Source organism: Pipistrellus hanaki, assembly GCF_964339955.1.
Source record: "Pipistrellus hanaki genome assembly, chromosome: 2".
In the NCBI taxonomy this organism is placed as follows: domain Eukaryota; kingdom Metazoa; phylum Chordata; class Mammalia; order Chiroptera; family Vespertilionidae; genus Pipistrellus; species Pipistrellus hanaki.
This window is the reverse complement of record NC_140504.1, coordinates 180,837,935-180,862,859: the sequence shown is the minus strand read 5'-3', so window position 1 is coordinate 180,862,859 and position 24,925 is coordinate 180,837,935. Positions and strand designations below refer to the sequence as shown.

General features: G+C 43.3%; 2 protein-coding genes across 4 annotated transcripts in view; one reads left to right on the top strand and one right to left on the bottom strand.

Annotated features, from left to right (window-relative positions):
• Window positions 1-694: 694 nt before the first annotated feature.
• Window positions 695-24,802, bottom strand: YARS1 (tyrosyl-tRNA synthetase 1). Of its 3 annotated transcripts, none has more exons than XM_084873076.1 (13): window positions 24,564-24,800; window positions 20,552-20,698; window positions 20,231-20,406; window positions 19,161-19,290; window positions 15,821-15,901; window positions 11,669-11,761; window positions 9,187-9,322; window positions 8,635-8,720; window positions 5,985-6,120; window positions 4,954-5,051; window positions 3,870-4,063; window positions 3,042-3,183; window positions 695-1,542 (listed from the first exon to the last, which is right to left on the bottom strand). In XM_084873076.1, the coding sequence occupies exons 1-13, from the start codon at window positions 24,744-24,746 to the stop codon at window positions 1,432-1,434; spliced, it is 1,713 nt and encodes a 570-aa protein (XP_084729202.1). In that variant the 5' UTR covers window positions 24,747-24,800; the 3' UTR covers window positions 695-1,431. The 3 variants fall into 3 exon arrangements, with proteins under 3 accessions (XP_084729202.1, XP_084729204.1, XP_084729203.1); XM_084873078.1 differs by having other exon boundaries at window positions 20,552-20,758; window positions 24,564-24,768; XM_084873077.1 differs by lacking the exons at window positions 8,635-8,720; window positions 9,187-9,322 and having other exon boundaries at window positions 24,564-24,802.
• S100PBP (S100P binding protein) overlaps window positions 23,480-24,925 on the top strand; it is a 36,444-nt gene continuing 34,998 nt past the window's right edge. Inside the window, exon 1 of the mRNA XM_084873119.1 lies at window positions 23,480-23,501. The gene's annotated coding sequence lies outside the window, so the exon portion shown is untranslated. The remainder of the gene's footprint in view (window positions 23,502-24,925) is intronic.

Genomic DNA, 24,925 nt, shown 5'->3' with positions numbered 1-24,925 from the left:
TCCTGATCCAAGCCCCTGAGAAGCAGGTCCTGGTGGCAGCCTTGGAGATGCTGGAGGTGGGAGGGGACCCAAATTCTCGTTCCCTCCCTGCTGTCAATGTTACCAAGCTCCTTTCCCTCAGTCAGTCTTCTGAGTTTATTTCCCCACTGGGTGGGATAGAGTACGAAGGAGAAGGGAGGACCTAGAAGCAACCCTTCTTTGTCCTCTGGGGTAAAAGAGCTTGATCTAGTGCAAATGGAGAGACCAAAAGCCTGATTTTTAATTCCCCTAAAAATGTTAGAAGTATATATATATATATATATTTCTTTAAATTTTTGAGTCTTTGATATGTGTGTACAATCCATTCCCTCTGTCCTGAAGCCTGAATGAGACATGAAAAGCTGTTTCAAAGGTGTTAATTAAATGATTAAGACTTGGCTGTGGCCACTGCTTCTTAATGGGGGAGGGGCGTGGTGGTGGTTGGGGGCCCACATTTCGGAGGGAAAATGTTCTCGCTGCAAACATCGGACCCTAAAAGTGAGGCTCCTGTGCTTAGCACTGCCAAAGGGAGTCAGGTGTTCACCCTCCATCCTCTACGCCTCCTCCCTCCCCCCACCCAGTACAGGGGGGAATATAAGACACAAGCAGCTCCGGACAGAGTTAGGGGCTCAGCTGTGTTCCTCTCTCCAGTTCACAGACAGGCCTCATCCACACACCCTTTTCCAGACCTTTTATTTGAATTCGTGATGGTTAGTGATACTGATTGAGACACCTTATGGAGAAGTACCCCACCCTCTGTGGAGAAAGAACAGGCAGTACCATCCACCCTGCTTCTGTCGTTAACACAGCTGGTTTAGGGACTGTCCCAAACTAGCAGAACCAAGGGAAATACCAGGAGTCCAAGGCAGGCCCCATCTCCAGTGCCAAGCCTTAGAGCTGGCAGGCATTGGCGAATGCTGCCAACCACATGGCAGGCCTCTAGGTCCTCTTGTTTTCCCTTCCCTTTGCAAATCCCACAATTTCCTGTTGGGGAGAAGCTGTAATTAATACAGTTCAGGCATCAGATCCCAGGCAGAGGCACAGCTGCTGGGATAATTCCAGGAAAACCTGGAAACCAGTGTTTTTCCAATTAGAAGGACTGTGGCATAAACATTTTCTGTGAGTTCTATTAAAACCAGATTTCTTAAGTCAGCTGCCAAGGGAAGAAGGTAGACTGCCCTCCCTGCTGCTGCCCAGCCCTCGTTACTCCCTGGGAGGTCGGCCTCCCACTGCAGCCAGACTGGGCGATCCTGGATTCTGGGGCCGTGGAGCTGCCTCTCGGCAAGTTCTTCGCCTGATAAAGCCCCAAACTTCTCGTTTCACTGTCCCGGGAGATGGGTAAACGGATGATAGCGCAAACCGAGGAGACAGATGACTCGGGATGATGGGAGAAGGGCCGGAGAGGCAGGTTAGCTAGCTGATGTTCCCCCCTTTCAGTGATTTACAGGAGATGCACCCCAGCTTGGTCATGAAGTTGGTTTGCTTCCACTGTGCGATGCACTCCTCAGAAATTTTAAAGTCAGCCTGGATAAGAAACAAAAAGCGATTATAGAGATGGTGATGGAACTGCAAGAAAACAGACTCTCGTACACCACCAGAGTGTAAACTGACCTAACTTTTCTAAGAGCTCTCATCTTTGGACTCGGGTAAACCTGGAACATTCCTGGAGGAAAATGACAGGATGGGAGCTGTCTTACTTTGGGCACAGCATGAGAAGGCAGGCTCCTCGGAAAAGACAATAATGCTGGGGGAACAGAAGGCAGCAGGAAAAGAGGAAGCTGAGTATGGGACGGATTGATGCCATAAAAGAAGCCAGAGGAGTCTGCAGGAGCTGTTGTGAACAGGACACTGGGCATCACTGATTCATAGGGTCACTCACTGCGAGTCAGAGCCAACTCAGTGGCACAAAGCTCATTTTAGGGACTTAGTTTAAGAAAATAATTATGAATAAGTGCGAGGAACTATGTATCAAGACATCCATCATAGCATTCTAATAGTGTAAAACAGAACCACCTCAATGCCTAATAAGGGTAAATAATTTAGTTAAATAATAATAATTATGATATAATACTATACAATAAGACCCCCCCTCAATATTTAATAGCGAAGCTTTTCAGGCATCAAGTTAAAAACAAACAAACATATGACTCAAACTGTAAATATCTCCATGTATAGAAAATATCCAGAAGGAAATAATCACTAATGACATTTTTCAGTATCTCTAGGTGATAGATTATGGGTATTTTGTTTTCTTCTTTTCCCCCTATATTTTATACATATCTATGTTGAAAATATATTTTGTAGCCAGAGAAAAATAAGTGATTCATAAAGCCATCCTGGAAAACCAGGAAGGAGGGGGGGAGGAAGCCATTTGGCACACACAGCAGGATGGAGAAGGAGAAACCCCGCGTCAGGCCCGCCAGAAAACATTTAATGGAGAAAACAAGTTACCTTAGTGTGTGTGCTGCTGAAGCGAGCATGAGGAAACAAGTTATTAACTAGAAAAGGCCAGCCATTAGTGTTGGTTCCATGAGGAGAGTGAAATTTTGCTGTTTTATTCACTGATGTAGTAGCCCAAGCACCCAGAACAATGCCTGGCATCTCTTAGGGACCCGATATTTTTTGAGTGAATGAACTCAAGGGTCACAGGGGCAGGCCACACAGGAGTCAGTGCCCCAGGAGGGGACGAGAATGAGTGGTGACAGTGACCCTGGCTCCACCACTTGTGCTGACCCTGTGTGGCCCTGGCAGGTATCCTGCCAGGTAAAAGGGGGACTATCTGTCACAGACAAGATTCAAAGGAGGAACTGTCTGTGCCTCAAGGAGCCTGTTGGTGCTCAGACTCACAAGGGCCTCCTTGGTCTTTAGGCACCTCGTTCAGAAAGGTCTGGAATGAAGGAGGAGGAGGAGCTTAGATGCAGAGAGGCCCAGGTGGAAGAGGGCAGGTTTGGATTCAGTACAGAGCAGTCTGAGGGGACAGTCCCGGCGGCCCAGGTAAGAGGGGAACCACGGCAGCTTTTTACCTGCAGCTTCTCAAAGACTTTCTTCTTGGGCTTGAGCTCGTCATCTGGTTGGCCCTTCTCATAGCCCTTCACAAACACGCGCTCCCCAGGAGCGGAGCCTGCGGGAGGGTCCAGAGGCTCGACCTTGCGGCTGCTCCCTTCCCTGGAAAGACACGTGGGACAAGGAAAGAGTGAAGCTACAGGTTGCCTCCAGCTGTTATGAGATCAAAGCATTAAGCAGCGGTTCTCAACCTTTTTAATGCCGCCACCCTTTAATAGCAGGGTTGCCTAAGACCATCGGAAAACACAGATATTTACGTTACCTTTCATAACAGTATCAAAATTACAGTAATGAAGTAGCAACGAAAATAATTTTATGGTTGGGGGCCACCACAACATGAGGAACTGTATTAAAGGGTTGGGGCATTAGAAAGGTTGAGAACCACTGCATTAGAGCCTCCACATGGAGGCCCCACTGGGATTTCGGGGACATCATCAGGGTTGGGTTAACCAGGGCTAAATGAAGACCTAGATCAGGAGAGATACCAAAATCTGGGCTCCTTTGGGAGGAAGTCTGACATAACAGAGAGAGCAAGGCCTTAAAAGCCCATCAGAACTGAGGTGAATCCTGGCACCACCTCTTATTAGTGTGAGAGGTGGGCAGGTGCACACTGCTTTGAACCTTCCATTTCTGTGCTTCATTCTTAGTACTTGTACAAGGAATAATTCCTCCACGCACCACCTTTGGGCCAGTGTTCTCATTCTAGCTGGCATGTGGAGGGGCATCGCATGGGCCCACCCACCCTTGGCCTCCCCCCCGGCCTGGCCCCGCCCCAAGCCCTCACTTACATAGAAGCACACAGAAGCATGCCTTGGGACTCAATTCCGCGCATCTTCTGGGGCTTCAGGTTGCATAGCACCACCACCAGCCTGTTCTGCAGTTCCTCCTTGGGCACAAACTGCACCAGGCCGCTCACCACAGTCCGCGGCTCCGCTTCCCCGACATCTATCTTCTCCACATACAGGCTGTCTGCATCTGGGTGCTGCCAGCAAGAGATGTTGGTCCCAGAGTTTCCCAATGGAATAGATCATGGGGCCTGGTGAGCCCTCCGGCTCCAGAAGGGGCATCTCCTCCCTAGAGAAGATCTTGAGGGACCACCTAGTACTCTCTTTCAAAGTCCTATAGCAGACAAGAGGCCGGATCTTGAAGGTCTAGTCTACTCTCAGTCAAGAGGTGGGATTTGAGTAAAATGAGTCTAGTTACTTGTGTAAGAGGTGGAAGGAAACTAAGAGATGAAATGGCCTGGACTATCTGTGGCTGCCATTCTGGCCACAGCTGCACCAGGTGAGTCCTAGGCGCAATGGGAGATGGAGGAGGATACTGCTGGTGTCACCATCTGGAAGCGCCCGCAGCTCTCAAAGTTGTTTTGGTGGTTGGGTTTATACAGTGAAAAGCCAATCAATGCTGGGAGGAGAAAAAGCCCAAACAAGTGGTCCCCGCCACAGGTTGCATAACCTTCTGTTTCTGGAAAAAGAAAGTCTTCCTCCCTGTGTGTGTGTGTGTGTGTGTGTGTGTGTGTGTGTGTTGATGGTGGGGGTTGGTTTGGGAGACTAAGTGCCTGGCCTAAGACAATGCAGCTAGTCCAGACAAACTGGTAGAGAACCAGGTGAGTTCATCAGACCAGATTTCACGGATCAACAAGTTCCCCCTGACTAACATCTGCCCCCTACTGAGTTCCAGGCTATGTTTGGCTGATAAGGTCCAGAGGCAGCAAAGGGACAAAAGCCTGAGGCCTGGAATTGGACACCTGGGTTCTGACTTGCAATATGATCTCAGGGATGTTACTCCCCATCTCGGGCCAGGTTTCCTCCAGATGGAAACAGACAAACCTGACCCCTATCTGCCTCTCTGGGATGCAGTGAAAACGAGTACCTTGTCCACACTGATGATTTTCCCCACACGGATATCCAGTCGGGATGGGACGACCTCCTCTGGTTCCGAATTCTTGGCAGGGCCTTTGGCAACTGGCTCTGGGAATGAGAAGAACCCAAGGGCTCAGAACTGTCCTCTTTCCCTATGGGAAGCCAACTGCTGATCCGACCAAAGGACACCAGCAGCCTTTCTGCAGAATCACCAGCCACCAATTATACGTTCATTTATCTATCTATCTATCTATCTATCTATCAATCAATCAAATCATTTAATCCTTCTTCCTTATTTACATTTACTGGAAAGATTTACAGAATTATATACTAGTCATGTAGGATTTCATGGAAGTAGCGAACTGAGGACCTGAATACTTTTATAGGATGTGGGAGTCCAGATTTTCTTAATCAATTATACTTTACTACGAATGCTACTTGTGAGTTATATTTTCTTTAAACAGGGTTGTGATACAACCCTTTGAGGAGTGACACACTAAATTTTCATCTATTCTTACTCAGTAATTAGGCGGGAGGAGAGGGGAGTGGACAGTCGTAGCTCTGCCACCTTTAGGTGCTTCCATTCGTGCACTCCACGTGTAGTAACTGAGTCTTTTCTGAGAGGAGTGGTTGGCCAACTAAGAGCCAATCAGAGGGACATGGAAGGGAAGTCAGTGACTCCCTTTACTGTTACTGAAAAGCTGTGCAGGCTGGGCCTAAGCAGCTGTGTCACTGTCATGGTCTAACTGAAGAGGATTTAGTGAAAGGACCCAAGGACACGTCTTACACCAGCAGCTCCCAGCAGTGCTGGTACAATAGGATACGGTCACTGCACACTATCCACCAGACCAAAACCAAGATGACTCAAGTGCCATTCCAGGAGCCAACAGGGTGTGACATCCTTACACTTCAGACCCCCTGGCTTCTTGGGTCCTCTCTTTAGGACAGACCTTGTTCTGAGACCTTTGTCTGGAATACTGACAGGCTAGTGTTCCAGGTGATGTCACCCCTCTGGCCCTCCCCCTCCCCTACTGGCCTTACTCTGCTTCGATGGATCTGGGTAGGCAGCGCTGGACAGCTTCTTCAGTGCAGGGGTATTAAACTTTTCCCGGATGGGATCCAGCAACTTGTTCAGGGCGACTTCAACAGAATTCTTTAGATCTCCAGGGTGTACAATCTGTAAATGTGTATGAGGCCTGGTGAGGTATGACACTGGAACAGGGCAAAGGACACCGGACACCTCAATCTACTAATATTGTCTGTACAGGAGGCAGGGAGTTTTCCCAGCACAATCAGAACCAGCTTGTGAAGCTGGAAGGGCAGAGAAGGAAAAAGGTTCAGAAAGGTTATCTGACTTGTCCCGGGCCCAGGTCTTTTTTTTTTTTTTTTTTTTTTTTTTTTTTTTAAATACATTGTTTATTGATTTCAGAGAGGAAGAGAAATAGAAACATCAATAATGACAGAAAATCTTTGACTGGCTGTCAGATATCTAAAAAATGGGCCTTAAAGGCCCGCAGACCTCAGGGATCACTGAGTCTTTTCTTCCACTTGACACCCAAACGCTCCTACAACACTGCCTCCAGTGGTTCTTTGCCTGAACACCTCAGTGGTGGGGACTGTAAGGTCACCTGAAGCAGCCCTGTCACTGCCACAGAATTGAGGTCATAAGAGTTTTTTCTGAAGCTGAACCTAAGCATGCGTCCCTGTGGTCCCCTCCCGAAGTCCTGGGTTAGCCCTCTGGTGCCACAGGAAGAAACCTAACCCTAACCCAGGAGAGTCCTTCATGTAGTTGAGGATGACTGGAACCATACTTGCTTTTCAGCTAAACTTGCCCGGTTCTTTCAACTGTGCTTTATTGACATGGTTTTGTGTGTGTTGCCTATAGTGGTATCCATCCTCTTCCCATGAAGACACCCTTGATTGCCAAATAAACAACATGAAATTGAAGTCCTAGCCAAAGTCGGTTTGGCTCAGTGGATCGAGCGTTGGCCTGCGGACTGAAAGGTTCCAGGTTCGATTCCGGTCAAGGGCATGTACCTAGGTTGCGGGCACATCCCCAGGAGGGGGTGTGCAGGAGGCAGCTGATCAGTGTTTCTCTCTCATCGATGTTTCTAACTCTCTATCCCTCTCCCTTCCTCTCTGTAAAAAAAAAATCAATAAAATATATACATTAAAAAAAATAATAATAAAAGACAAAAAAATATTGAAGTCTATGCGCAAGCCCAAATGTCCTCAGAACAATGGAGAACGGAATGCATTATCAGCACCCTGGTTCCAGGATCTACATTTCTGATGGTTAGGCCAAGACTCACACAGCCCTATCACACTGCTGACTCAACTGCTGACTTCAGAGTCAATCAAAACTCCCCATTTCCCCTCATATACACTATTATTATATCTTCCTTTATGAACTGTTCATGCCTGCAATGTCCCACCTCACCTTTTAGACTCTAGTCAAATCAAACCACTGCTTCCTTGTACAGCATGCTGTTTCATCTTACCATGTCTTTGCAGTTTATTCCCTCACACATGTCCTCAGGAATTCCTACCCCTCAGGTGAAACAGCGAATGCCATCCCTTCTACAAAGATCACTTCCTCCCATTTTATTTCTAGACCATGCATATACCTTCACTGGGCAGTAAGACAGGAAATATTTATTTATATCTCTGTTTCTCCTACTGGATTATGACCTCCATGAGGATGTAGTCTTCTTTGTATTGCCAGCCCCTAACACGGTGCCTAACACATGGCCACTGAGTAAGTCTTGCTAAACTGTCTGGTGAACCGAATAGTATATTCTATTCTGTCCATTTACATTTGTCTCTCTCTCTCTCTCTTTAAAAAAAAAAAAAATATTTTATTGATGTTTTTACAGAGAGGAAGGGAGAGAGACAGAGAGCTAGAAACATCGATGAGAGAGAAACATCGACCAGCTGCCTCTTGCACACCCCCTACCGGGGATGTGCCCGCAACCAAGGTACATGCCCTTGACTGGAATCGAACCCAGGACCTTTCAGTCTGCAGACTGACATTCTATCCACTGAGCCAAACCGGTTTTGGCTGTGTCTCCTTTTTGAGCCTTGATTTAAAACTTGTCCTTGAAATGCTTCCTTTTGCTTTGGTCCTTCCTTCCAGGTTAAGTCCTTTGGAGAGTGATTAGGGCACCAATACATTAGCTCTGTGCTGTTTGCCCATCTAATCTGTAAACCTTCTGAATCCTCACCTCAGCCATTACCAATGATCTCTGAACGAATAATAATCTGGCCACTCAGTGTATATCCTATATATCCTTCCTATATAATAAAAGGCTAATATGCAAATTGTTCCCTTGACCAGAAGTTCAACCAGCAGGCAGGCTGGCCAACCACCACTGGCATGCACCTATAAAATATATTATCCAGGTTATATATATACATAATTAGAAACCGGCTAGGACAAGACAGAGAGGTCTGTCAGAATGAGGTCAGTGGGGCCCTGGCTGGGTGGCTCAGTTGGTTGGAACATCTTCCTATACACCAAAAGATTGTGGGTTCGATGTCCTCAGTTGGGGCATGTATGGGAGGCAACCAATAAGTGTTTCTCCCTCACATCAATGTTTCTCTTTCTCTCTTCTTCTAAAACATATCCTTGGGTGAAACATAAAAAAAGAAAGAATGAGTTCAGTGGGGATTATGCCTCCTCTGGAATTACCTCATCAGCAAAGTCCTTTTCCAGATCCAAGTAAGCTGTGTAGGTTTTGTTTCCACCCCATTTTTCATCTCGAAGGATCACAAACTCTGTAAGAAAAAGGATCCACACCAATAAACTCACTGCTAATGGCAGAGTCAGCATTCCTAGCCCAAACATATGGCTATCTGTTGTTTTTGCCATACCTGTATTTTGAACTTTTTTGTGTGGTGCTTTAATTTTTAAAATTGGATGTGAGGCCATGTTGTATTCCCAACTAGCATCCAAATTCAGGGGAAGGATCGCGTCTTACATTTCTTTTTATTCCTCTAGTTCATGCCTTGCCCCCACCCTCATTCTATCACCGCTACCCACTGCACTCAGAATCTAACCTGATAACAACACATGGACAACGAAATGGTATTTCAACTCCAACCATTATTAATATTTGTGAATTCAGAGCAGAGAACCAGGGAAGCCATCCCTGGAGGAAGACTGTGACACATCACAAGCATTATCACTACTAGTTCTGCTGTTTTGGCCTGGCCTCTGAGAAGAGAACAGGGAATGCCTTACCAGACTTGAGGGGGAAAAGGACATGCTTAATGAAGGACAGAACCCCATTGTTCTCCACATTGCCTGGCTCACAGAAGGCCTTCTTCAGTTTTTTCTTCACATCCTCCTTCCGATCAAGGAGATCAATCTTGGACTCCTAGAAGCCATGGAGGGGAAGAGGACCTCTTGTGGTTGAAAATGAAAATGAAAATATGCTCAACTAATCTGTGTACCCTGAACAGCACCGGTTTGAACTGCACAGTTACACTTATACACAATTTTCCCCCAATATGTACAGTACTGTAAATATATTTTCTCTTCCTTATCATTTTCTGAATAACATTTTCTTTTCTCTGGCTTATTATATTGTAAGAATACAGTAGATAATACTTATCACATACAAAATATGTGTTGCTTGACTATTATTGTTAAGGTTCCCAGCCAACAGTAGATTATGAGTAGATAAATTTTGAGGGAGTCAAAAGTTATAGATTTCAATTGCATGGAGGGGGATGTTGGTGCCCCTAACCTCCGCATGTTCAATGGTCGACTGCATTGTAATCTTTTAAACAAAGATTTAAACATTATGAGACTATGTCATAAGCATTTCTGAGTGGCTAGTCTTCACTTATAATTTTTATGGTGTATTATATTCCCAATTATTAGCGAAAACGTAGTTTATATCAGCGTTTTTCAACTGCTGTTCCGCGGCACACCTGGTGTGCCATAGGTGCAGACAAGACAAGAATTTTATAATTTTTCACTATTTTGTTTACTTAATATTTCATAATAAAGTAATTATAAAATACTTTCTTTGTGTTTATTTGATTCCTATTCAAGAGAATTACTTTATATATAGTCAATATAGGCACAGAGTTAAATTTTTTAACATTTTCTAATGGTGGTGTGCCTCGTGATTTTTTTCATGAAACAAGTGTGCCTTTGCCCAAAAAAGGTTGAAAAACACTGGTTTATATAACAGTTTCTAAACTTTGGGACTATATCCTAATTGTTACAGATTATATATCATACTACAATGAGCATCTAGCAGAAGTTTTTTTTGCCTTCTCTAAGATTATTTCCTTAAATTACCAAAAAACTGCCAGGCCCAAACTGTTTTCTGAAAGGGGCATACAAACTGACATTGCCATCAGCCACGTGTGATACTTGTTTCACAAAACCCACCAGCACCAGATATCATAAATTATCTAGAGTCACTTTTCCTTTTTAGGGTAATAGAATTTGTTTCTTATTTTGGAGTGAGTGAGATCATGCTCATTTGAGTTCAGCAGTCACCAAATTCTGGTCCACATATGGCTGTATATGAATCACCTTGGGTGCTTTAAAAAATATATAAATTACAGGCTCCACCCAAACCCCATGAATCAAAATCTCCTGGGGTTGGGCCAGGTATTATATTTTTAAAAAGCTCTGAGTCATTCTAATGCATTCATGTTTGGGAACTGCTGTTAACATCTATTTCCAGGATTAAAATATGGTGAATGTCACCAATAGGATGAGTAATCTAATAGTCAGAGAAATAATTGAGAGATGAAGCACTATAACTTGAGAGAAAAAAGAATGAGTAGATTCTTTTAAAAATAACAATAACAATTTCTATGCATATATTTATTCATCTCTCATCAAAGAACTAGATGAACGCCCAAACACAACTGTAAACAGAATCACGTAATAGGATCTGAAAGAAAGTACAGATTCCTGAATTGTTTCCCAGAACCACTTTATCAGAACCTAAGGACAGGGTCTAACCAACTTAAAAACAAAATTTCCTTGGTAATTCTGAAGATCAGCCATGTTTGGGAACCCTGAACACAACCTTCAACATCTCTGTTGGTAACTGCTGCTCAATTCTGTACCCTTAGTGAACAAAATAAAAGTGTACATTCCTTAAATTGGACTTTTACTTGTCAAAAGACAGCAAATATATCATATTAATCATATCAAACATCACCCTAATAATCAAGACGCTAGTTGGTGAAATGCAACCACAGCCATCTCATTAATAAGGCTGAATTTTATCATAGTTTTATGAATAAAGAAATTACTTTTGAGCTTTTTATCAGTAGCAGTAAAATTTCAAAAATCATCAGGACTGCCCTAACTGGTTGGGCTCAGTGGATAGAGTGTTGGCCTGTAAACTCAAGGGTCCCAGGTTCGATTCCGGTCAAGGGCATGTACCTTGGTTGCGGGCATATCCCTAGTGGGGGGTGTTCAGGAGGCAGCTGATTGATGTTTCTCTCTCATCGATGCTTCTAACTCTCTATCCCTCTCTGTAAAAAATCAATATAATAAAAAAAAATCATCAGGACTGCTTCTGGGTCCTTAGGTACTCAAGAACCACTGGAATTAACTGACTAATTTAAGATAACTTATTACTCAAGTATTTGAGACTTCTAGTTAGCTAAGTTACTCTTCTTTTGAGCACTTAATCTCTTCTTCTCTTATTGCAGATTTCTAAACCCAAGTCAGAGTTGGCACTTACCTCTTCTGAAGAACTCATTTTGCTACCAGTTAATCCTGGAACCATAGGATTCATCAGATGGACCCGTTTTGAGTATCCGAGTGCAGGGAGATACTGAGGGGTTAGAAAGAAACATTGCAGATATTAGGATAAATTCCTCCTCAGTACGCTAATCTCATCTAACTTGGCCAGTAACTTAGTTGTTTCATATATTCCTTCCAATGTCTTTTTTCTACTGAATGCCAACTTTATTTATTTAAAAAATATGTTTATTGATTTCAAAGCGGAAGGGAAGGGAGAGGGAGAGAGAGATAGAAATATAAGTGATGAGAGAGAATCATTGATTGGCCTCCTCCTGCATGCCCCTTACTGGGGATCAAGCCCACAACCCAGAAATGTGCCATGATGGGTAATTGAACCATGACCTTCTGGTTCATAGGTCAATGTTCAACTACCAAGCCACACCAGCCAGGCCAATCAATGATTCTCTCTCATCACTTATATTCAAATATATAGCTTTTAATGGTGATCGTAATGTAAACAAAGTTGTGTGTGTGTCCCGCTCGCCAAGCTTTTCTATTAGTATTGTATTGTGAGGCTAATGGATTTACTCTCCCATCATAAGCAACTATAAAACCTGGCAATACATAAAATAACCATTTGTAGGCATTGACAGTAAGAGGTGTATTGCTACACATCTTGAGAGAAGGGAAAGCAACAGTGACCACACACTCACCCTGGCTTTCCCTGTGAGGGAATATTTTTCAAACCGGGAACTGAGAAAAAAAAAAGCAGCTGAGACCGAAGTGTAGGGCTGTCAGGAGGCTAGGATTTGGGAAGGGTTCTAGAGAGAAGGCATTCCCTCCTCTAAATATCTAAGTCAAAATTCCCCACTGAGACACATGGCTGTGCATGCATATGGAGAGACTCCAGAAAGCCCAGCAGAGAACAGGTTCCGGAGGCTGGAGACTTGAGCAGAGATTTCAGAGGCTGCACAGTGCTGGATCTCGAGACAGAACTTGAAATTTAGGTTCAATCAAAATAGTGAGGGTTCTGTGAACACCTTGAAATTTCAGTATGAGGCTCTAGAAAAGCCACAGCCTAAGAATAAAACCATATCAAGGGAACAAGGGCAAAACTGTTCTAACAGAGTCTAAAAACAACCCTGACAGGATCAAGGTGATAAATCAGTAACTTAACAGTCTACCAAAAACATATTACTTTATAAACATAATCCAGAGCTTCTATAACGTATCTACAATTACTCCGATACAGTAAAAAAAAGTATTAGAAATGAAAAGCAGAAAAAAGTAACTGATAGTTAAAATAGTCAACAAAAACAGAGTGACAGACCTTCCAGGTATTGGAATAAGCAGATCAAAGTGTCAAAATAATCATGATTAGTGTGTTAAAGGGAATAGAGGAAAAGGAAAAAATGGGATAAAAGATGGAGAACCTTAAACAAGAATCGGAATGTATAAAGAAGAATCAAATGGAAGTTCTAAAAAGACACAACACAATACTGAATAAATTTTTTTTTAATATATTTTATTGATTTTACATAGAGAGGAATTAAGAGAGATAGAGAGTTAGAAACGTCGATGAGAGAGAGTCATCGACCACCTGCCTCCTGCACACATCCCCACTGGGGATGTACCCGCAACCAATTGACCGGAATCGAACCCGGGACCCTTTAGTCCGCAGGCCAACACTCTATCCACTGAGCCAAACCGGTTTCGGCAACAATACTGAATAAATTTAACAGAAGATAGGATAAATAAACTTGAAGAAAAGTCAATAGAGAATATCCAAACTAAAGCACAGAGGGAACAAAGAAAGGAAAACAACAGAATATTAGAGGTCTAACATGCAAAAAAACATTATTGTCAAATTGTTGAAAATCAGAGACCAAGAAATAACCTTTAAAACTTCCAGAAAAAAAAAAATATTATCTGACACATGACACTTATAGGCAGCTTTTTAGTAGAAATTATGGAAGCCAGAGGCAATGAGACAACTTTTTAAAAGGCTAAAAGAGCCCTGACTGGTTTGGCTCAGTGGATAGAGCGTTGGCCTGCGGACTAGTGTACCTTGGTTGTGGGCACATTCCCAGTAGAGGTGTGCAGGAGGCAGCCGCTGGATGTTTCTCTCTCATGGATGTTTCTTTCTTTTTTTCTTTTTTCAAAATATATTTTATTGATTTTTTATAGAGAGGAAGAGAGAGGGATAGAGAGTTAGAAACATCGATGAGAGAGAATCATCGATCACCTGCCTCTTGCACACCCTCTACTGGGGATGTGCCCGCAACCAAGGTACATGCCCTTGATCGGAATCGAATCTGGGACCTTTCAGTCCGAAGGCCAACGCTCTATCCACTGAGACAAACCAGTTTCGGCTCATGGGTGTTTCTAACTCTCTATCCCTCTCCCTTCCTCTCTATAAAAAAAATAAAAATAAAATAAAAAAAAATTAAAGGCTAAAAGAAAAATAATGGTCAACCTAGAATTTATACCCACTGAAAGCAAAAGAAAGATTTTGCAGATAAAAGTTGAAAGAACTCATTACCAAGAGACCTTCACTACAAACACAAAATACTAAGGGGGCTCTAGACTAAAGAAAAATGATCCCAGCCGAGGCCGGTTTGGCTCAGTGGTAGAGCGTCGGTCTGCGGACTGAAAGGTCCCGGGTTCGATTCTGGTCAAGGGCATGTGCCTTGGTTGCGGGCACATCCCCGATAGGGGGTGTGCAGAAGGCAGCTGGAAGATGTTTCTCTCTCATAGATGTTTCTAGCTCTCTCTCTCTCTCCCTTCCTCTCTGTGAAAAATCAATAAAATATATTAAAAAAGAAAAAAGAGAAAAATGATCCCAGATGGAAGCATAGAGACATAGAATTACAAGAAGAAATCAAGAGTATCAGAAAGGGTGAGTAATGGTAAGTATTTATGAAAAATGTTTACTAAACAATTACAACGAAGACTTTGGGATTTAAAGTATATATAAAAGTGAAATATATATGTTTTTGCATTGTTGGGAAGAGGTAAAAACATCTAACTTAAACTGTAATGAATTACAAGGATACAAGTTATCTCTAGGGCAGGAATGGGCAAAATTTTTCTGTAAAGGGCAAGATACTAAATATTTTAGGATTTGTGGGCCACACATATAATCTCTTTTACATACTTAACAATTTTTTTTTATAACCCTTAAAAATATATAAAAACTGCCCTGGCTGGTGTGATTCAGTTGGTTAGAGCATCATCCCATACACTGAAGGGTTGTGGGTTTAATTCCTAGTCAGGGCACATATCCAGGTTGTGGGTTCAAGCCCCAGTTGGGGTGTATACAGGAGGCAACCAATTGTTATTTCTCTCTCTCATAGATGTTTCTCTTTCTCTTCTTTCCTCTCTAATAATCAATATTAAAAAATATATATTATAAAATTATAAAACATTTACATTGTAAACATTTCCCCAGTCACTAAATATATCTAAAAACCATTAAAAAATTAAATAATATTCCAATGTGAGGCTTTATTATAATGTATTAACCAATCCCTCGTCATTGGATGTAAATTTATTTCTAGATTTTTGCTTTAAATTAATAATATGATAAATACTTTCATACGTAACTCAAATTGTACTTTTAAAATTATTTTCTTAGGCTAAATTTTCATAATTATTAGGGCAAAGGACAGAAACATTTTAGTGTTGTCAAACCACCCTCCAGCCATTTCTACTAGCAGTGTTTTTCTCTGCACCCTTGCCAATGTGAGGTTTTGAGATGCTTACAAAAATACCAACTGCTTCTCAAAAGCTCTTTTCAACTTACTCAAGCTCTTTCCCAGAAAAAAACAACAACAAACTATTATGGGCTTGTATTAATTTCCTCCTTTAAGCACTACTAACCGTCATCTTAGAGCTGAGTGGTTCATATAAAACCCTGAGCAAACAGACCAACTGCTCTGGGAAAGAACAGCAGTGCCTTTCCTGGAAACTGAGCTGTTTGCTTGGCCATTAACTGAGATACTGAACAACTTTCTAGCCTCAGTTTTCTCATCTGCAAAACAAAGGAAAAGAATACTTGCCATACAATATGGTTATGAGTGGCGGGACTGGCATTTTCAGCATTTCTCTGAGGCTCAAAAGAAAAAAGAAAAAAAAAGAGAATACTAACCTTCTCTGCAAAGGTGAAAATCTTTCTCTGATCAACGCCTCCAAACTGGGCATCTACTTTCAAATATTCTTCATCCAAGGCCTGTGGAGAGAACACATGAGCATCAACTCCTACTATATTTCTTCTCTATGCATCTAGGTAACCAGAAACTTTTGACCAGCCATGTCGAACGTACCCCCTGCCTAATGAAGCCTATGAAAAATGGTAAATAAGGGGCAGAGGGCCCTAACTGGTTTGGCTCAGTGGATAGAGTGTCAGCCTGCGGACTTGAAGGGTTCCAGGTTCTATTCCAGTCAAGGGCATGTACCTTGGTTGCAGGCATATCCCCAGTGTGGGGTGTGCAGGAGGCAGCTGATTGATGTTTCTCTCTCATCAGTGTTTCTAACTCTCTATCCCTCTCCCTTCCTCTCTGTAAAAAAAAAAAAAATTAGCCAAAACCGGTTTGGCTCAGTGGATAGAGCATCGGCCTGCGGACTGAAAGGTCCCGGGTTCGATTCCGGTCAAGGGCATGTACATTGGTTGCAGGTACATCCCTAGTAGGAGGTGTGCAAGAGGCTGCTGATCGATGATTCTCTCTCATCGATGTTTCTAACTCTCTATCCCTCTCTCTTCCTCTCTGTAAAAAATCAATAAAAAATATATTAAAAAAAGAAGAAGAAAATGTTTTTAAAAAAATTAAAAATATAAATAAATAAATAGGCAGAGGAAAGTGCTGAGAGAGCGCAGGAAAAAAAGGCAAGGCTAACCTAGTAAACAAAGACTGTCACTTAATACACGCCAGGCCTAGTTCAGCCCAGGAGATGCAGAGATGAGTCAAACCCAGACTCAGCCTTCGAGGAACCAATTACCCAGATGAGAAGAGACATATAAACAGGTAATTTTGTCATGCTAGGGTGCCTAGCAATATCTCTGACAGTGAATGGTTTTAAGGCAGGGAGAAACCTGACCTATACTGTAAAAAATCACACCACTAAGAGGGCAGAGCATGGAATGGAGGCCATGAGTTGGAGATGAAGAAAATATCTAGAAAGCTGCTGTGAGAGTCCAGGTAAGAAATAATGATGAATCAAGTCAGTGGGGATGTAGAGCAAGATTGAATTTAAGAGATTTTTTTAAGAAGCAGAATTGATAAAATTTAGTGTCTGGATGGGGGGAAAAGTAAGGAGAGGTAGAGAAAGAGGAGCAAGCAGGAAGAATCTAGAATAGCATTGTCCAAAAGATCTTACTGTGATGATAAATATGTTCTATATCTCTGATGTCCAACCTGATAGCCACTATTCACATGTGGCTCATGAGCAACTGTAATATGGCCGATGTGACTATAGAACTAAAATTTTATTTATTTATTTATTTATTTTTTAAATATATTTTATTGATTTTGTACAGAGAGGAAGGGAGAGAGATAGAAAGCTAGAAACATCGATGAGAGAGAGTCATCAATCAGCTGCCTCCTGCACACCCCCTACTGGAATATGCCTGCAACCAAGGTACATGCCCTTGACCGGAATCGAACCCGGATCCCTTCAGTCCCCAAGCCGACGCTCTATCCATCGAGCCAAACCGGTCTCGGCAGAACTAAAATTTTAATTACTTAAAAAAAATAATAATACTGCCCTGATGGTGTGGTTGAGCAGTGACTTATGAACCAGGAGGCACAGTTTGATTCCCAGTCAAGGCACATGCCTGAGTTGCAGGCTCTATTCCCAGTGTGAGGCGTGCAAGGGGCAGCTGATCAATAATTCTCTCTCATCATTGATGTTTCTACCTCTCTCTCCCTCTCCTTTTCTCTCTGAAATCAATAAAAATATTTTTTAAAAAGTCATTATTTTTAAAATCCTCACCTGAGATTATTTATTGATTTTTAGAGAGAGAGAGGAAGAGAAAGAGAAACATTGATGTGAGAGAGAAATATCAATCAAATCCTGACTGGGGATTGAACCTGCAACCTTTTGGTATATGGATGATGCCCCAATGAACTGAGCACCTGGTGAGGGCTAATTTTAATTACTTTTAACAACCATATACAGCTATAACTAGAGGCTATCACAATGACAGTGTAGATTGATAATGTCTTCAGGTTTAACCTTTGGAAAGATCACTTGGAGGTGACAAGGGAGGAATAATTTCTTACATCAAACATTATAGAACTATATAAAGAGCCCTAGCCAGTTTGGCTCAGTGGATGGAGATGAGCCTGCAGATCGAAGGGTCCCAGGTTTGATTCTGGTCAAGGGCACTTGTATAGGTTGTGGGCTCAATCCGCAGTAGGGGACATGCAGGAGGCAGGCAATCGATGATTCTCATCATTGTTGTTTCTATCTCTCCCTTTCCCTTCTTCTTTGAAATCAGTAACACAATATTTTTAAAAAAAGAAATATACAAAGAAAAAGTTGTCTATCTACATTTTCTTTTTTTAAATTTTATTTTATTGATTTTCCACAGGGAGGAAGGAAGAGGGATAGAGAGCTAGAAACGTCAATGAGAGAGAAACATCGACCAGCTGCCTCCTGCACATCCCCTACCAGGGTTGTGCCCGCAACCAATGTACATGCCCTTCACCGGAATCGAACCTGGGACCTTTCAGTCCACAGACCGACGCTCTATCCACTGAGCCAAACTAGTTTCGGCATCTATCTACATTTTCATCCTGCCTTTCTAAAGTAACCAATATTAATAGCTTGATTTGTTTTTTCCCCCATCTTTCTCCTTGTTCATATAAGTGTGCACACATGAAATAGGATGAGCTGGTTTTGTTTAATGGAAAATAGGATCATGCCTAAAATTTATTTTCACACATTGCTCTGAAATTAATTTTCAAGAGATTTTGGTCAACTTAAAGAAGGTTTGCGAGATAAGCAGTAGTTGTTTTTTTTTCCTTTTTTTCTTTTTCTTTTTAAAAAAATATATTCTTATTGATTTCAGAGAGGAAAGGAGAGGGAGAGAGAGATAGAGACATCAATGATGAGAGAGATTCACAACTGGCTGCCTCCTGCATGCTCCCTACTGGGGATCAGGCCTATAACCTGGGCATGTCCCCATGACCGGAATCGAACCCCCACACCATTCAGTCCTCAGGCCGATGCTCTATCCACTGAGCCAAACTGGCGAAGGCAGGTGAGCAGTTAAATGACAGATAGGTAGGGGAAACTTACAACTGAAAAAGCCAGAGGGTTTTAGGAAATGAAGGCAGGTGGAGGAGGAGGGAGACAGAAAGGAAGGCCTACCGCATTGTGAAGGAACAGCTAGTGCATCAGTTTAATTAGGCGGAGAGAGAGGTTTGGACCAGTGGTTAGAAGCAGAACAGAAAAGCTCACTAGGTAACCCCATCCCTCGTAAGTACCTGTAGTCCAGGGTACAGCAGACCACTCAGCAAAGGGTGCTCCACCTGCTTGACCACCTCAGCTCCAGCTTTCTTGGCATCGTGCTGCGTGACCACCGAGGAGAGTCTGTATACATCCAGCGTGTACTCTCTGAAGAGGAAAGGGAGAGCAGACAGTTAAAGCCACGCCCAGGCCTCAGTTTAATCCTAAAGCACACGAATTCCCTCTCCCAATCTTAACACATTTCAGGAGAGCACTGCCTACTAGCTTTTAAAATGTGAGTGGCCCATCCTTTCATTCAAAATACTACTTCATTGTTATGTATTCCATTCCCCTCCATTCTCCTTTTCTGGAATGCCTATTAAAGAAACATCAGAATTTCTCAAACTATCTTCTATGTCTTAAGAATAGTGTACCCACCGCTCAGTTTAAGAAAAAGGACCTAGTGCCCGGCCAGCATTACTCAGTGGTTAAGCGTCAACCTATGAACCAGGTCATGGTTCGATTCCCAGTCAGGGCACATGCCTGGGTTGCGGGCTCCATCCCCAGTGGGGGGCATGCAGGAAGCAGCCTATCAATGATTCTCTCTCATCATTAATGTTTCTTTCTCTTTCTTTCTCTCTCTGAAATCAATAAAAAAAAATATTTAAAAGTAGGGCACAAAATCATATGTATTCTAACATCACAAACATGAATGAAACTGACAAGCAATAAAAGTTGTTGGGGAGGTGATAAACAAGCGAAATACTTTTCTTTCACATTTCTTTTTATCAATATTTGCTGAGCCTGGAAGGAGAAAGGAAGGCTGAATTGCTCATCATTGCTTTCGAATATGCTGTGAGCTCTGTAAGGCCAAGGACTTTTGTTATGATTTACATTTACAACTCCAGCAAATGGAGATATCTAGGCATTTACTAGTCAGTACATTTTCAATGGATGAATTAAAAGGACAAAAGGAATACATTTTTAAATGGTTAACAGGTAGAGCCAAACAGCTACTAGTCCAAATTTAAGAATGCCAAGACGCCACAGACCTGTAATTAGTGAGGAGCATGGGAGCCAGGAGGAATGTGGGTGATCAAGCACTTACTTGCTGAGCTGGTAATCGGTGCCTTTGATGAACTTGAGCTTCTCCAAGGGCACACCAATACTCTCCAGCATTGCCTTGATCACGTTCTCGTAGTAGCTGGTTCGGAGTTCTAGAAGTTCCCATGGGGCTTTCATGTTATCCAGGTATGCGTGAAGGTCCGCAAATAGAATTGTTACCTGGACATAAGAGATCAGGAACCAGCAAAATGTGAATTTGCCTGAGGACCTCCACACCCCCCTCCCTGCCCTGCCCAGCCCTTGTGAAGTCCCTCTTTTGGCCACTCCCCCAGGACAACTGATTGGTTTAAATATTAGAGCTTACCTCACACCCTGCTTTCAAGAAGTCTGCGATCTTAGACATGGGCACGAAGTAAGCCACATGCGGCTTGCCTGTGGTCGCTGTTCCCCAGTAAACTTTAAGTTCCCGATCCTTCAGGATCTCCTTCAGCTTCTCTTCCCCCAGAACCTCCTGTGGTGGAAGCAGAAGAGCTGGTTTAATGCCGGCGCCCCACCTCGCTCATCCTTTACCCTGCGACAAGGAAAACAAAGGCACGTGTCACTGGGGGTCCAGGCTCAGAGCCAGCAGGGGCTCCGGCCATGGTCTCAGTGGAGAGTGGGAGCCAATATACGTTGGTGGTGTTGCTAGTACCACTCCAGTGAAATGACAGTGATGTTAGGAGGATGGGGTGAAATATAGTGGCAACCATACTTTGGTAAAAACTGCCGTTTGAATTTTAACCCTGCTAAGTCTGGCTCTTGCATCTGATTAAAACACTGGGTACTTACCTCAGCTTCCAGGTGGAGACCTGGAGGCTAAGGCAATTTTCCCTAGCCTGGGACCAGGACCACAGGAGATTGATTCCCACTGACTCAGTAGCTTCAGGGATAGAAACTGTAGATAACCTTTAGAGCTTTAGAGACTAACCGTGGAGCTCTGCTTCTGTGTTATCGCTATCTCAAGATAGGGCCACATTCCAATGTCCAGCAGGATGTGACTGGGAACTGACCCTGCGGGCTGTCCCCAGTCTTTAGAATTTAGTCTTTAGGATTTAGGAACAACAGGAAAATTCTTGCGGTTTAAACCTTTAAAAGGAATTGCCTACCCCTGAAACGGTGCAGTCGTGTGAGACCACCTGCGTGTGGTGCTCTCGTGGCTGTCCTGGCCAGTTCAGTAAATCCTTGCCTGCTTTTTTTTTTTTTTTTTTAATTAATTAATCAGCCTCCGGTGGTCTTATTTTGAACCCAGGGTTCGACCCCACAACAGGGGTATGTCCCCAACCACATCTTCCCATCCAACTACCTCTAACTCATGCTCCTTCCTTTCAAAGCCAACTTGTTAAAAAAGTTATCTCTTCTTCCATTTGAGTTTGAATTCCAGGCAGCATCACATCACTGAAAATGCTCTTGTTAAATCACAGATGGTCTCCAAGTTGCTAAATTCAATTCTCACTCACTTCCAGAAACACTCTCTACTTTCGGTCTCTTCTATTTCATTCTTAGTTTTCCTCCTGCTTTGGCTGCCGGGTCTGAGTTTTTTGCATCTGTTCTTCCCCCGAATCACAAAATATTAGCAATATCAGCAATTCTCAGTTTACATCCTCCCTGATCTCCTTCAGTGGCTTCAATTACTACGTAGGAGCTAGTAACCACCAAATCTCCTGCTCACACCCTGTACAGCAGCGTTTTTCAACCGCTGTTCCGCGGCACACTAGTGTGCCGCAAGATGTTGCCTGGTGTGCCGTAGGTGCAGACAAGACAAGAATTTTATAATTTTTCACTATTTTGTTTACTTAATATTTTATAATAAAGTAATTATAAAATACTTTCTTTGTGTTTATTTGATTCCTATTCAAGAGAATTACTTTATATATAGTCAATATAGGCACAGAGTTAAATTTTTTAACATTTTCTAATGGTGGTGTGCCTCGTGATTTTTTTCATGAAACAAGTGTGCCTTTGCCCAAAAAAGGCTGAAAAACACTGCTGTACAGAACTGTGTACTTTTTATCACCCCAGTCAATTCAAACTCAACGTGTTCAAAATTAAAAGCTCATGCTTTCATCTTTCCACCTCATCCCCCAACCATTCTTTGAGTAAATGGTACTATCATTCAAGTTGCATACATTACTCCGAAACCAGCTTTTAAGCCCTTCTACTTCTCTCCACCTCTATCCCACCACCCTAGTCTAGGCCACCATAAGATTACACCAAGATTAAAACAGCAGTCTAACAGGTCTCCCATATCTAATCTTTTGCTCTCTAACCCATTCTCCAAAAGCCAGCCAGAGAGATCTTTAAAACCCAAAGTTTGATGAACTCATTTACCTGTTTAAATACTTTAATAATTTCCTTTTGCCCTAAGATATATTGGAAAAACCTTAATAAACTGGCATGTTACAGATAAAAAGAGATTTTAGTGTTCAAGTGATTGTTGGAAGCCATGGGTGACAAAAATCGTTTTGCTGGTTGGATTTATTTATTAAAGTTGGACTTGTTAAAATTCTGTGCTCCAAGCTGATTGGAGGTTGATCCTGTATCCTCCAAGCCCCTGACTTATTTGGATGCTTGGAAGGTTCTACTACCCAAGGGAAGTCCTATCACTTTAAAACCCTTTAAAACCTGAGCGAGTCAACGCCATTAGCTTTGTATATCCTTTGTCCCAACCAGCACTATCCCCCCCCCAATTATTTATTTATTTATTTTCTCTCTTTTACATTTTTAAAAAAATTATTATCTGTGTACATATTTTAACATTGCCCCCCCCTCCTATACATACCCTCCCTCCCCAGAGTTTTGTGTCCATTGCCAACCAGCACTATTTTATGGAGAGAGGCTAGGAAACAAAGGGGAAGCATGCAAAATTCTCTGGTCAAGGTTAAATTATGAGTGGAAGTAACTCAAATGTTCATTAATTGATGAATAGATAAACAAAATCTGGTTTAATCCACGAAATGGAATATTATTCAGCCATAAAAAAGGAATGAGGTTTTGATAGGTACAACATGAATGAACCTTGAAAACATTATGCCAAATGGAAGATGTTAGATACAAAGGCCATATTTTGTATGATTCCATTTATGTGAAATGTCTAGTTCTGTGAGGAAGCAATCACAAAAAAGGCAGAACTGAAGCCGGTTTGGCTCAGTGGTAGAGCGTCGGTCTGCGGACTGAAAGGTCCCAGGTTCAATTCTGGTCAAGGGCATGTCCTGTGTGTGTCTGTCAGCGGGGCTCTCCGGGTGGCTTGCCGAGTTCTGGAACCCACCAGGCCTTAGGTAAATAAACCGTTTGTGTGTGTGATTCGTGCAATTAATGTTTGTCTCCTAGTGTTGGAATTTAGGCTAAGTGCCTGGTAACTCCGTATAAGTCCACTAGGTGGCTGAGGAGCCCTAGGTCACCTGTGCTATGTCCCTAGTAAAATTAGTAATTGGGACACTACTCCAGCCAAATTAGCCTCCTATCTGAACCACAGTGTTTTTGCTCTCCTCTGGGTCTTTTTTTGTTTTTTAAATTATACATAATTTTATTGATTTCAGAGAGGAAGGGAGAGGGAGAAAGGGCTAGAAACATCAATGATGAGAGGGAATAATTGGTTGGCTGCCTCCTGCACGCCCCCTGCTGGGGATCGAGCCGGAAACCCGGGAATGTGCCCTGACCGGAATTGAATGGTGACCCCCTGGTTCATAGGTCGAAGCTCAACCACTGAGCTACGGCGGTTAGGCTTTCCTCTGGGTCTGGATCTGTGTTCTTTTTACCTGAAATGTCCCACCCCCCCACCGCCATTTTCCCTCTGGTTAACTCCCACTTCTGCTGTGCAGGAACATATGTGAAGAGGTGATCTGCAGCTTTCAGGATGAGGTTTAAAGGTCACGTCTCCAATCTCCCCTGACACCCCAGTTGTCTCCTCTAATTGCTTTTCAAGGTTTCGTGTATAAGTAATTTACAGTACCTTCTTCAACTGTAATTAAAGTGCTTGGATTACAAGTCATTTTTAACGTCTGATTCCCTTCAGACAATCTGTGGGGTGGGCAGAGCCTTGACGTATCCCCATTACCTAGCCTCGCGCCTGGTACATAATAGGGTGGGAGTCCGAATTCAAAGTCTGGTTCAACACAGGTAACTGCATACAGGAGGTGAGCCCGATGTGGTTGCTGTGGCACCCAGATAACTGACTGGCTGACTGACTGATGGACCCGCAGTGAGGACTGCAGGCTATCTCACCGCGGCTTTGGCGCGGAGTCCCCGGCCCCATACACTTAGGATCTCGTAGTGGGGTTCAGCATCTCTGAACGTTGGTTGGGTCCTCAGTCCCCAACAGCGCGTTTCCCAGGCCTGACCTGAAGGTTCCGGGTGACGAGGTGCAGCTTCTCTTCTGGGCTCAGAGCATCCCCCATGGCTCCGTCCCCCTTGTCTTCCGGGCTCAATCCAGCACTGCGCCCTTTCCTCGCTCTCGCCCTCGGCCCGCGCCGCCGCCGCCGCCGCCGCCTCCTCGTGCCGGGAAGTGTACTGTCAGGTTGCATCAGCTGAGCTCGTCGCTCGGCTGGCTCGGCCTGGACCCGTCGGCGTGAGGTGGTCGGAAGGCAGGAGCAGCAGAAAGTCGAGCGGGTCGATGAGACGAGACGAGGCGGAGCCAGTAGTCGGGGTAGGCGGTGCAGAGGGAGGGGTTGCGGCGCCTGCGCGAAGCTCCACCCCCTAAGGG